Below are 14547 nucleotides of genomic sequence, written 5' to 3' on the forward strand. Positions count from 1 at the left end.
GCTGCATCAGCAAAATTCTTCTTCTTCAATTGATCGTCCATCTTTCGGACCACCTCCAACAATTCCTCTTCCAATGACAATATGTCTGAGAAGCTATAGTCTTCTACAGACATGTTTTTACTAAGCTTTCTCTCCTCTCATGAGAACAGAAAGCACAAACAAACAAACCGCTGCAAAGCAGCACAACATATTCAAAAACTATAGAAAAAATACACCAGTACAAAAAGCAAAGTATAAAATATACAAACATTGTAAAGAACCATGTGGTCTAAACAATTTCACATTTCCTACAAATTAGGTCACTTACCTGAAGGAAATATTCATTCCTTGTTGATTTTATGCCCGTTTTCTCACAGATATATCCTTGAATGTGAGTGTATATATGTGGCATTTATTTTGGCTGAATTTGACAGACATCTATCATTTTCCCATAAATGCAATACACTAGTGAATGACCTGTTAAAGGCCTATAACCAGTGACATTGTGTTCCACAAAATAACATAGTTGATAGCTATGTGTTTATTTTTGGAGAAACCACACATTCTGCTCATCCTGACTACTTGAAGTCTACTTTCCAAATGTGTTTCACACAGTTTATGCCTCTTTAAGTTTTATCCTTCTTAAACATGGATGTTCTGTTAGAACAAACTATACTGCAGTAGGTACCATGTGAGAAACTCTCGTATTTGCTCTTTGGTGCAAAATGCACTCTTGTTTATATCACTAGTGGGGAAATAAATCTCTGCCAATTCCAATGCCGAGACCACCAAGTGAAACAATTGGAAAAGCATTGGAAAAATATATCATTTACTTGTTTCAGTCATTAGACTGTGACCATACAGGGGCACCACCTTTAAGCATTTTAGTTGAACAAATCAACCTCAGTACTTATTATTTTTTGTAAAACCTGGTACTTATTTTATGAGTCTCCTTTACTGAACTGCTAACTTACGGGAACATGAACAAACCAACACCGGTTGTCAAGTGGTGCTGAGGGACAAACACAGACACAGAGACGTATACACACACACACACACACACATGATATGATTCTTTCAATTTCTGTCAATCAAATCCACTCACAATGCTTTAGTCAATCTGAGGCTATTGGTAAAAGACATTTGTCCAAGGTGCCATACAGTGGAACTGAACCTAGAACTACATGGTTAGGAAGCAAACTTCTTACCACAAAACCACACTTACACCCCATTTCTTATAGTTCTTTAAATTGTGAGATTATTAAAGGTATTGAGATGATAGAATCGTTAGCATGCCTGACAAAATGCTTCACAGCATTTTTCCAGTTTTTATGTTCTGAGTTCAAGTTCTGCCAAGATTGACTTTACTTTTCATCCTTTCAGGGTCAGTAAAATAAGTGCCAGTCAGCACTGGGCTCAGTGTAATCAACTTGACCACACTACCAAAATTTCAGGCATTGTTCATATAACAAAGAATTATTGTTATTACAGGCAATGAATGGGTAGAAGCATTTGAGCTTAGAAAAAATGCCCTGTGGTATTTGTTTCAGCCCTTTGCATTCTGAGTCCCATCAATTCAAATTTGCTTTTCATCTCTTGGGATTGATGAAATGAAATATCAGTCAAGTAATGTGGTTTGTGGTATCAACTAACCTCTTAATGCCAAAATTGCTGACCTCATGCCTAAATCAGAAACTATTATTAATATTATTTTGATACATTGACAGGTTAAGGGATGGGGATCTTAGGTACTGGTAAGATAAATAGAAATAGGGAGGATTTGGTAGTCAGTAGCCCTGAACATTGACCAGTGTTGGCTTAAGGTTAGTAGGTCACAGAGCAAAGAGCCAAGGTCTTAAAGGTGTAACATGTCTATAAATAAAACATGGGTTGATACCAGTGTGTGTGTGTGTGTGTAGCTTTCTATCATCATTCTCTCTCTTATACATTCTTGCCTGCATATATATATGTGTGTGCGTATATATATATATATATATATATAGGAAGTACTGGTACAAGGAAGGTACCAATTTTTGCTGTGCCACTATTTCCTATTTATAATTCTACCTTTACAGTGCTTATTTCGCTGGAAAATAATACTATTGTATTGTAATAATATTTATAATTTATATATGTGTGTGTGTATATATATATATATATATATATATATATACATACACACACACACCTTTATTCAGAAATCAAGATTTCAATGTGTAATTTTTTCAGTTTTAAAAATACATTTTGATTTAACTGAGAAAATTTGTCATAAATAGAAAACATATAATTTTAATTATCAAACTGATAAGTATTCTCAAAAACAAATTTAAACTTCATTTGTAAACTTCATTTGTAATTAAAATAAAACAACTTTATTTCACCTTTTAATCAACAAATATTTTGATATTTTTCATATATATATATATTGCCTAGATTGATCTGCATGCTATAAAATGTGTCATGATGTATCAAAACAATTTTATTTGAAGAAGCAGAGCAATAAAAAAAAATTATATCCTGCAATCGACAGACACATTTGCCCAATCCCCAGCAAAATCAAAATCATCAATGTCCCCACTGAGACTTCATAGCAAAATTCATACCTGGACTCAAATTACATTCATGCATCCATTGTGAATAAATGCAGTTTCTTTTATTTTATTCTTAAGTTGTTTTTTCTTTTTTCTCACTTTTTTCTTTTCTTTAAATCTTTAAACACTCATATGTCAAAATTGATGGGAGTGACCATCATTTTTATATATATATATATATATATATATATTATATATATATATATATATATATATATATATATATCATCATCATCATCATCATCGTTTAATGTCCGTTCTCCATGCTAGCATGGGTTATATATATATATATAAAATATCAAAACAACATCGAACACATACACAAGGCATGTGTTTTGCTGTTTTAGTAGTTCATGGGTAGGCTGCACTTATAGGCATTAGAGAATATATTCTCTTCTACCTATAAGTGCAACCTACCAATGAAATAGCAAAAAGCATACCTTGTGTGTGTGTGTGTGTGTGTTTGATATTGTTTAAATCCCTCAAGCTGCTTTTAACTCACATTTGAATACACACACACATGCACAAATGACCTAAGAGAAATAACTCATGATGGCCACTGGCATGTGTTTGAATAGTAAAGACATATATCAATTTAGGTATGTGTGTGTATTATATTTATATAAAACAGATATGTGTGGCTGTGTAGTAAGAAGCTTGCAGCCCTACCACATGGTTCTAGGATCAGTCCCACTGTGCGGGCAAGTATTTTCTACTATAGTCTCGGGCTGACCAAAGCCTTGTGAGTGGATCTGGTTTGATGAAAACTAAAAGAAGTCCGTCATGTGTGTGTGTGTGTGTCTTAAATAAGTCCTTGGATGAATTTGGGATCTTTGTGGTTTCCATTTCTGTTCACAATTATTATTAAAAAAATTTTTAATGTATCATGTAGATGTAATTTTTGATGCAGAATCCAAATTTGTTATTCATTTATTCCAGAAAAATTTTGCAAAAATGTTACAGATGTTCAAAGTTTGATCATTTTCAGAATTTTCAACCAATCAGAAAACAGCATGTTCACTGCCTCTTCCATCATTGGGGATGGGGGGAGGGTATCTGCATGTCAGAACATTAAACTAGCCCGGGAGCAAATGAAATTTGGAAACGACATGCTGTACTGCTTGACATTTTTGAGTGTTTGGGTGTCAGTCTGAGGATATGTACCAAGAGTGATAAAAATCAGATATCCAGTCAACATGATGGGGTTTGGAGTGATCACTAGTGATGGCAACATTATGCTTCCATTCATCTTCCCACATGGCCTCGGACTCAACACGGAGGCCTACATCATGTGCCTGGAGCAGGTAGTGCTGCCCTGGGTCAAGAGGGTGGATGCTGGAAGACCCTATGTCTGGCAACAAGACTCTGCACCTTGCCACACAAACAGGAGAACCCAGTCATGGCTGTCACACAATTTCTGTGACCACATCACCCCTAACATCTAGCCACCTAACTCCTGCACACTGAAATCCCCTTGATTATTGAGTGAGAGACCAACAAAATGCCAAAGATGAACTGAAGGCAAGGATTATGGCAGCATTCACCAACTTAAACAAGGAGACCATCCAGAAGAGTTGCAAGAGATTCCAAAGTCATCAGGAGGCTGTGGTAGAAGCCTATGGTGATTTTATTGAATAAATTTACTCTAGTATTTCAAGATATCTTTATGTAATTTTTGTAAATATATGTTAAAATGAGATAGATGTCAGTGTTTATTTTCATTTTTTGTAATTTTAGATAACAATGTATTCACTGCACCCTATACATAAAAATCTAAGCTTGAAAGAAATGGGCTTCTGCTAAAGGCCCATGAAATTTTAAGTTGTACGGAGCCAAATCAAACAGTTTTAAATAATACATGTAACTCCTACAAAATGTGTTGAGTGTCTTTTTCTTCATTTGTCCACTTGCTCGTGTGTGTGTGTGTTTATTTGTGGTGTCCTGTACTCATATATATATATATATTATATTATAATAAATCAGAGATAAAACCACTATTAGGCAAATCAAACAATGAAAAACATAAGCCAATACATAAAATTAATTTAATTTATATTATTTTAAATATATATCAAAAGTATTAAAAGTGTAAAAGATAAAGAGTAAAACACTGCTATCGTTTCATGGCTGTACAATTCGAATAACAATAATTTAAATTCAATTAATAATTCGAGTTATGGTTACAGTCAATCTTCAGGTTAATTGAAATATCTAAAAAATAATCAGAAATATTTAAACAATATTTTTAAGATATAAATAATATAATAATTTTACTTATAATAAACTCTATTATCAAACTAGAAACATAACTTAACAATTATGATTATATCAAAATCGACTATAATGTTAAATATTAATTTTAATTTATAAGGTAGGAAACCCACCAATAATCTAATATCGGTATTAATCTATATCTAATTACATAAATATTTAAAAATGACTATTATATATAAATTATCAATGAAAATATATAAATGTATATAAATATTATAATTAGGATCTAAAATAATCTCTATGAATAAATATATATGCACATATAATAAAAACCTAATAAATTAATTTTTCATATTTAAAGATGAAATAGCTAATGCATGTATATATACATATAGATGTAGGTACATACATATATTTTATTTATTAAATTGTTATTATATGACTGAGCACCTCGCGTTGTTTCGTTTCTTATCCTCCAAGTAAGTTTTTATATATATATATATATATATACACACACACACACATATATATATATATATATATATATATAAAATACAAAATGTGACAAGAACGCAAAACATCCGGATAACTAGGTGATACAAAAAGGGGACAAAACATCCAGATAGAGGAAACAAAAAAATAAGGACAGGTCATCTGAAGCTTCCTATCCTCAATCAAGAACCAATCTGGCCAGCCCCAAGGAAAACCTAAGCTAAGAACATTAGATTCCTTGGAAGAAAGCATCGAATGTATACGAAAACAAGGACAGAAAAACAGACGATGTTACATGAATATAAATACAAAATACAATAAAATTTTTTAAAATAATAATAATAACAGGACATAACAACAGGTGTCTTTCGACTGAGGACGAATTGAATTCAGCCGGTGTGTGTGGAAATCAAGCCTTACGGCAAAGATACATAACTTTTACAAACACAGGGAAGAATATCGATGTTGCAGTGACCACAGTCAAATGCAAAAAGAGGGCTAGCAGCCTGAGCTATCAGTCACATGAGAAGAGAAGAGAGAGAAAAAGAGGAATGAAAGGAGAGGGAGGGTTGTAGGAGCAGATGGACGGAAGAATTAGGGAGGGGCGAGAAAAAAAATGACAGGGACATAGTGAAGTGAAACGTGAGTAAGAAAGGCAAAGAAATGTGAGAGGGGGGAAAGAAAGAACGAAGAGTGGAATGAATGAATAAGCAGGAAAAAGTTGAAAAAGTTAATTTAGTAAAATGTGTACTTACATAAAAGAGAACAAAGTGTACGTATGCCACTATATATATATATATACACACACACACAGGGTGTGTAAGATATTTGAGGACAGATTTATGTTTACAAAAAAAAAACAGATATAGAATAACAAATATTTATTTATTTATGCTATGAAGATAGAAATAAACTTCCTTTTCTATAATGTTATTCAATAAAGCCACCTTCAGCTTCACAACTGCTTCTATATGAGATCTAAATCATCTACATGCTCAAATCAAGTGGTCCTGGTTCATTTTGGACATTACTCTGACTGTGGCAGCTTTCAAAGATCTTTGGTGTTATGGGCATGTTCATTGACCTCTCTCTCAACAATGCTCCATGCGTAATAGTCCAGTGGATTGAGATCTTGGGAATTAGGAGGCCAAATGTTAGGGGTTATGTGATCATGAAAATTTTTAGCCATCCGTTCCTGTGTTACTAGAGCCAGGTGTGATAGTGCAGTCTTACTGAAACACATATGGCCTTCCATTGCATACACTGTCTATTCAGGGCTTAACAATTATTTGCAGGACCTCAATGTAGGTGGCAGAGTTAACTCTAAGGCCTTGTGGAAAGAAGTAAGGAGGCATCAGATGTCCTTTATTGCTGACAATCTCTAAAACTATGACAGTTGCAAGAAATTTTGTATGCATAACACTTGAAACTTAAGAAGGGTCTGCACATAACCATTTCTTCTGTTAACTTTTTGATCTTGGTCAAAAGTTTTTCTCATTTGAGAAAAACCAAATCAAATCTGGATTTTTCAGTTTGTTTAAGAGCCTTTTAGATTTGATGTAATGATTTTCCTTTTGCTTTTTCTGACAAATTGACCTTTCCTCATCATATATCTGATGTCTTCATGGACAACATTTCTGACTGTTCCTTCTGACACATGGAGATCTTTTGCAATTGATCTCATGGAATTTCTAGGATTGTAATCAATGGTCTGTTGAACTTGCTGGATAAATTCAGGTGTTCTGATGATTTCAGAGCATTTAGAATGCTTTTTATGCTTTGATACTGGTGATACATTTCCATCTTCAGTCTCTAGCTCCTTACAGACTTTGTAGTCGAAAGATCTGGCAACTTTTAAAAGTCGAGGTATTTCTAAATCACTATGCTCAGCCTTTATAATCACAATGACAGCATACCTCTTCATTTCTTGAGTAAGCTGAGGACCCCTTTAAAGCTGTTATGTTTAAAAACACAGCATACCTCAAAGAATCTCTCTCACTTCTGGGGCAATTTTTTGTTTCACCTAGCTTTGAGATATTCTGATTTTTATACATAATACATCCTTAAAGGGTTCTCTCTTGGATGAAGTATAACACTTTCACAGCATCTAATAATGCACTACACATTAAGTATGTGATATTGACAATGTTTACATTATTAAGCTACTCCAGACACAAAATATATGAATATATCTATATGCACACACACACAGACACTTTGAGACCAGGTCACTATGAGGGCTCATTTGATATTTTGAGGCTCCTGTGAGAGGTCATTTGAGTTTGCAAGATCACTACAATAGATATTCTGAGATGGTGAAGTTACTATGTGGGGTGGGGGAGGGGGGAGTTTGAAATTGTGGTCACCATGAGAGGCTCATTTGAGATTGTAATATGTGAATGGAGAAGGCTAGTGTGAGTCTGCTTCCTTGACATGTCTAGTGATTTTGTCCTTGTGCTTTTGAAGAACAATTTGTAAGAAAATGCACTGACTGATCAACCCTGATTTAGTCCTTTATCAAAAGAAAGTTTAAATTTATATAAAAACTGTTATATTCAGATTGTAAGCCTAATAGTGATTTGAGAACTCCTTTGTTTTATCCAAAGTGTACCTACATTATATTTTAAATATAAAATAAACTTTTTTTTTTGTTATTGACAATCACAAATGAACAGTTTATGTAACTGACCTGTTGTTTTTCTTTTTTTTTTCTGTTTTCTAGTTCTTCATGGAAAGGTTTCCAAGACAGTTCATTGGAGAATCTCTTCTACTGGAAGTGCCCAGATAAAGGAATTCAACATTGCCATTCTTGACAACAACATGACTGACACCACTACTGCTTCTACTGTCTCATCTTTTACAAACCATTATACATAAACTTCAGGAAAATAAAAAGGAAATTGCCACCATAAATATTTTCATAAACTGAACCAATAAGCATAAGTTTTTAGAAGGAAAACAAGGCAAAAATACACACTGCTGTCTGTGTAATTGACTACGAAAAACCAATCTGATGTTCGAAATATTTAGTTATCGTCAGTGGAGATCAGTATTAATGTGTGTCTGTAGATATATAAGTATATAAATGTAAAAAGACACAGGTACACACACACACACACACACACACTCACACAAATATCTAGATAGACAGATAGATAGATAGATAGATATTGTTGGAAGTTAAGTTGGTAAATAACTAGAGACAGTTATATAGATAAATAATGTATAAATATAATATATAGATAGCATTGACACCAATATATCTAGAAATTAGTAGTTAGAAAGATAGATGAATAAACAGGTTAAGAGACAGATTTAGGTTGAAAAATTTAAGCTGATAAAATATATATTTATCAACATCAACAGATGTCTAGGGATGAAGGGTGATAGATATAAAACTGTGACTGTAAATGTATAATCTGCTGTTTTACTGATATTACTATAATGCATACTCACAGCTTATTATGAGAGAAGGGAGAAAAAATAATAATATATAAAAAAAAAATTAATATTTTATTAAAAGTGTTAAGTCAAATTCATGAGTGCGTGACTGCATACATGGTGCAATGTTTTTATCATTTTACAAGGACATTTTGGCTGCAATGTACCTGTTAATTGCAGGATAAGGTCAACAGCAACAGACATAATTTACACTCAATGAACCACAGTTCTGGAGTATCTCATATGTAACTAATCTAAACTACATTTAAGCAAGTAATAGTGTTAGATGTAGCAGCAGCAGTAGTAGTATAGCCAAAACTAGATATTTTATAGAACACAACTGGAAGGTATTTGTGAATTGAATCCATAATTAGTTTGTGATTGTTTCACTTCACTTCTATTTGGTTGCTAATGCCTTTCATAGTATTAACATTGCACTGTTTCATTCCCTGATCTCTGTAAATCTGAGATATGTGAATAATTAGGAAGTTATTGTTGTTGTTATTATTTATAGTAGTGTTGTGGTTGATGGCATAGCACAGCAATGAATACTTGTTTTCTAACTTTGCCTACTTTATTAAAGCCCTTAAGAAAGGTATGAACAACACGATATCACCTTCCATATTCTCTTCTCTACATGTTTAAGACATCATGTTTAATTAAGAAAATTCTTTCATCATTAGATCGCCACCATCATCATCATCATCATTATTATTATTATTATTATCTTTATTATTATTATTATTCTCTAAGAATTTGTGTAAATGTGTGAATTTGCAGAAGCTGTCAACCCATGGCTATAGTGTGGAGAAAACAAATGTAAAAACAGGAATATATAAATGGAAATAAAACATTACAGTTGTTAACTGTAGGGTCAATAAAATTGCAAAATAAACGCCCTACTGTCATTGTTGTTACCATCATCATCATCATCAACAGTAACATCATCATCAATCAGAACTGGCTTAGCTATTTTTTTCCAGTCATCTGATGTAAACTTGTTGCACTCAAACTCACTTGCTACCCCTCTTTTTTCCTCACAAGCAATCTCACTCATACTCAAATGTAAAAGTCACACAGTTACCTGTGTGACTTTTACATACTTATTCATATAGACTGATCCATAGAACATTTTCATTGTAAAGACATATTCATACTGCACAATCTCCTGCTCATACACATGTGAAGAATACACAAACAGACTCTCTCTTACACTACAGACTCAATGATATAAACACCAGTCTCTGAAAAGAAGATTTCATTACATTTAACCCTGATTACCCAAATTCTTCAGTCTATGAGGACATGAAAAGCTACAAGTATTTCCCTACTTATTTTAGACTAACAGTTAAAGAGGAAAAAAACAAGACAGTAGAAAGAAACAGCTACCCATAGTTTCAGTTTGGAGAAAATTATTTCACAAATTATTTCTGTAAATATCAATTCTTCATAGACATATATATCTAATCAACAGGGTTGATGGATATATCCACTTGATTTCGTTGGTAATTACAAGTCAGGTGACACACTATTGGCGCAACAACAATGTTGATATTTAGTAATTGATGGAAGGTGGTGGCTCTTCTCATGTTTGCATTGCACAGAAGTTGGAGACCAGTTCTCATCATTTATATCATCTATTAAAAATAATCTGTTGTAACTTCTACAATCCTTAATTATTTAAAAATATTAATTTGATATTATTGTGTTAAGTTAAAGGAGTGGGGGCAGGCAGGTCACATCGAACTCATCCTTTTCAATTTGCTATCTCATTCATATCATAGACATCAGAAAACATAAATACACACACACACACACACACACATACACCCATGCAGAGAAATTGAGAGAGAGAGAATGGAAAGTTAACAGAAAAATAAGTAATGAAACCAATATTTATGAGCCCAAATGATTTATTCATAAAGTAGGGCATGATTTTTCTAGTTTCTGTTGTATTAAAAAGCTCTTTTTGATCTATTCCTGGATAGAAGGCTAGTCTGTTGCTGGCTAATTTCACTGCTATCACCATCAGCAGACTCTTTAAGTGATGCCTGTTTTATCCATTCTACTGAAAAAGTTTGACAAAATACAAACCACAAAAAAAAAATAATAAAAGGGTATGATAAAGTAAATAGTCAGTTTAGGTGGATACAGCTTAATTATGTTAGATGTAAATGAGGTGTTTTTGATATTGACCTAATATCACTTCCTGCATTCATAGACCAGCTGCACTAAGCACCCACTTTAAAAAGTATATGTGCAAAATATATAACAAGGGAAGATCTGCGGAAGATAGTGAATTGGTTCCAGTATTTAAGTTATTCTCTTCAGCCTGGTGAGTTTTTTTTTTTCATTCCAACTATGGACTGCAAGAGACTTCTGCTGCATCAAGACAATAAATCAATGTTATAGAATTTGGATGTTAACTCTTTACAAGATTGCTCTTCACAATTTGCTTTGATTTTTAATTTTTTATATGCTTATTTTGTAGCATATACATACATCAGTATACTTTTTACACTGACAACTATTTGTAATATACCTTAAATGAATTTAAATACAGATATTTATATACAGGTATAAGTATATATATATATATGTTATATGTATATATACATATATATATCCATTTTCAAAATTCCACTCTAACCCTCCAAAAGAAATTTTTCATTATCTCCCTTCTCTTTCTTGACCAATCTACATTCAGTGCAAACTGATCATAATGGAAAAATCTTTCACATGTGAAATTTGTCAAAAGACATTCACCCGTCGGTCAAACTTGACCCGACATGTCTCAAACTGTCATAGAGACAGAGAAGTAGTGGAAAAATCAGAGAACAATGTCAGAATGGAAGAAACCAACGATGTCAGCTTGAGCAACAGCCCAATGGGTGTATTTTCCTGTAACATATGCCTACAAGGCTTTACTTTGAACTCTCAACTTCAAGCTCATGCTCGGGAACATGAGGCAGAAAGTGGTGTCAGTAGTGAGAACATAAACTCAGTTGTTAATACTGATACAAAAAGTGATGAAGTCAGTTCTAGTGTCGAGAGTCTTGGCATGGTGAACCCTTGTATTGTGAACCCTTCTATTAGCCCAATTATTACTGCTGATAACAATAATTTGAATAATGTTGGTCCTGATGTTGCTTCTTCAGAAGTTGTTGTTACCACAGATGTGTTAAATCATGATGTCACTTCTCCAGTTATGGTTGTCAATGGTGTTGTACGTGGTGATACTGCTGTTACTCCCAATCTAATCAACGAAACTATAAACACCACCACCACCTCCACCACTGTCTCAGCTATATCTTCCTCACCATCTCTTTTGGTTCGTCACTCAAGTCCTTACTCCTGCTCCATTTGTCAACGAGGCTTCTCCCAGCGATCACATCTTGACGCACATGTTCGCATACACTCGGGAGAGCGGCCCTACCAGTGTAACCAGTGCGGGGCAGCCTTCTCTCGAAGAGGTAACTTGGTGCGTCATCGGCTGTCTCATGGAGGTGAACGAAAACACAAGTGTACTGTGTGTGGACGGAGATTCTCGCAAAAGTCACATCTTCAAGTCCATTTACGGATACACACTGGTGAACGACCTTACAAGTGTGACCGTTGTGGTTATGCCTTTTCTCGCAATGGTAATCTCGTCCGGCATCGACGAGCCAACAGCAGCGGCAAGCGTAAATACAGTTGTGTACCTCCCACATTACTGTCAACATCAAGTGGACAACAGTCAACATCAAACACATCTTCATCACAAGCTGCTCTCATATCCATGTGCCAAAATAATTTGGCACAGACACAAATACAAACTAAAAATGTGGTGAGTGGTTCAAGTCAGAAGGGAGTGAAGACCCATGTTAGTAACAGTGCTGAAGGCAAGAATGCAGCAGCCTTACATCAGCAACAATTACTGCAAACCACCTCCAATACAACTACCACTACTGCAGTGGTAGCAACAGCACCAACTGCTGCAAGTACCAATGTGGTTCAATTAGCAAATGTCCCCTATCAAATAATGACAGCTCTTCCAAGTCCCCTAAATGCCATTCAGCCAGTGACTAGTTACCACTCCCTGGCTAATGTCCCCCATCAGCTAGTCACTGTTCCACAACCAATTAGTGTCCACCAACTGGCCAGTCTAGGTAATATTGCCAGCATCCCTCTTCACATTGATGTACCAACAACTTAAAACTGTGTTTAATGTAACATTGTGATGCTTGCAAGCATTCAGCATAAATGTGCAAAAAAAAAACTCCTGGAAAAAATTAGACCTTTCAGGAATCTGGCCCTGGAGAACAGAGTAGTTTTTCTTTTTCTTGTTATTTTAAACACTGAAGAAACGAAGGTTAAACCAAACAGAAAAAGAGGGTGACATGGTAACAAAAGAGTTACATTGACAGACTGACTGCATAAAATGTATAAAGAAAAAGGGTTAATGTGAGAGAATAAGGGATAGTAGAATGAAAGAAAATTAGAAAGTATACGAAAGGGTGTGGAAAAAGCATTAGGATAAAAGAGAACTAGAAGATTGAAAATGAAAGGGAATAGAGAAAGAGGTCGTCTGAAATAGAGGATAGTAAGAAGAAAAGTTTGTGTTTTAGGGAAAACTGATACAAATAAATAATTGATTTTGTATATGTAGAATAATATGCATATGTGTATATATACATATATGTATGTGTGTGTGTATATATATATATATAATATATATATATAATTCTTTTACTTGTTTCAGTCATTTGATTGTGGCTATGTTGGAGCACTACCTTGAAGAGTTTTAGTCAAACAAATTGACTCCACAACTTATTTTTTAAAGCCTAGTACTTATTATATCAGTTTCTTTTGCTGAACTGCTAAGTTACAGGGACATAAACACACCAACACCAGTTGTCAAACACTGAAGTGGGGACAATCATACACACACACGTGTGTGTATATATATAATAAGATTCTTTCAATTTCCATTTGCCAAATCCACTCACAAGGCTTTGGTTGACCCAAGGCTATAGTAGAAGGCATTTGCCCAAGGTGCTATGCTGTGGGACTGAACCTGGAACTATGTTATTGGGAATATACATATATTTTCAGTTTCTCACTGCTCAGAGTTTGTCGGTTACGTAGAAGCTATCGGGAAATAAAGCATGAATGGAGAAACTTAGATGGTAGGTTCAGAAGAGTTAATCCGGAAGCATCAAATTATTTTTCTCTTTATTTCTTGTGTGCACACGTGTATGTGTGTGTATGTATGTAAAGCTTTGCATCCATTATTTGCTAGTGAGCAGAATAGTTTTTTCATGCAATTATACATATATTTCTCCAAATGTTGTTTTTATGGCTCAATGTTCTTATTACTGTTTACCACTTCACTGTGAAGCAACAGTTGGTGAAATCTGTAGTTAGAGGCACATTGAGGCAAACAGAGTTATGTTCCTTGCTCAAGAAAACAAGATGATTCTCATACTATAAATTGAATTCTTGTCTATCTACTCTGTACTCTAACACTTTAATCTCAGAGAAATTGTGATACATGATTGAATGATCTTTATTCCCTACTCTGAATTGTACATGAATATTTCACATTTGTTGATAACACTGAAATATGTGTGTGTGAGTATCTATCTGTCTATCTAGGGGTGCCATTGCATAGTACCTAAAATCCCACCTCTCAAAATATGGGACTAGACACTGTAGTAACTTGGGATTCAAGGGCTCACATCTCTTCCCAAAGGAGCTGAGATCCTATGTGGTGTAGATGTATATGTCTGCAAAACTAAACTGGATCTCCTACAATCAAAAATCCCAGTTGAGCCACCTTCACAGTAGG

General features: G+C 34.2%; 1 protein-coding gene across 1 annotated transcript in view; it reads left to right on the plus strand.

Annotated features, from left to right (window-relative positions):
* LOC115219135 (zinc finger protein 287-like) overlaps positions 1 to 12975 on the plus strand; it is a 55415-nt gene extending 42440 nt beyond the window's left edge. Inside the window, exon 2 of the mRNA XM_029789227.2 lies at positions 7999 to 12975. Coding sequence (XP_029645087.1) covers positions 11440 to 12912 — 1473 coding nt within the window. The 5' untranslated portion in view covers positions 7999 to 11439 and the 3' untranslated portion in view covers positions 12913 to 12975. The remainder of the gene's footprint in view (positions 1 to 7998) is intronic.
* The last annotated feature ends 1572 nt before the right edge of the window (positions 12976 to 14547 follow it).

Source organism: Octopus sinensis, linkage group LG14 (assembly GCF_006345805.1).
Source record: "Octopus sinensis linkage group LG14, ASM634580v1, whole genome shotgun sequence".
In the NCBI taxonomy this organism is placed as follows: Eukaryota; Metazoa; Mollusca; class Cephalopoda; order Octopoda; family Octopodidae; genus Octopus; species Octopus sinensis.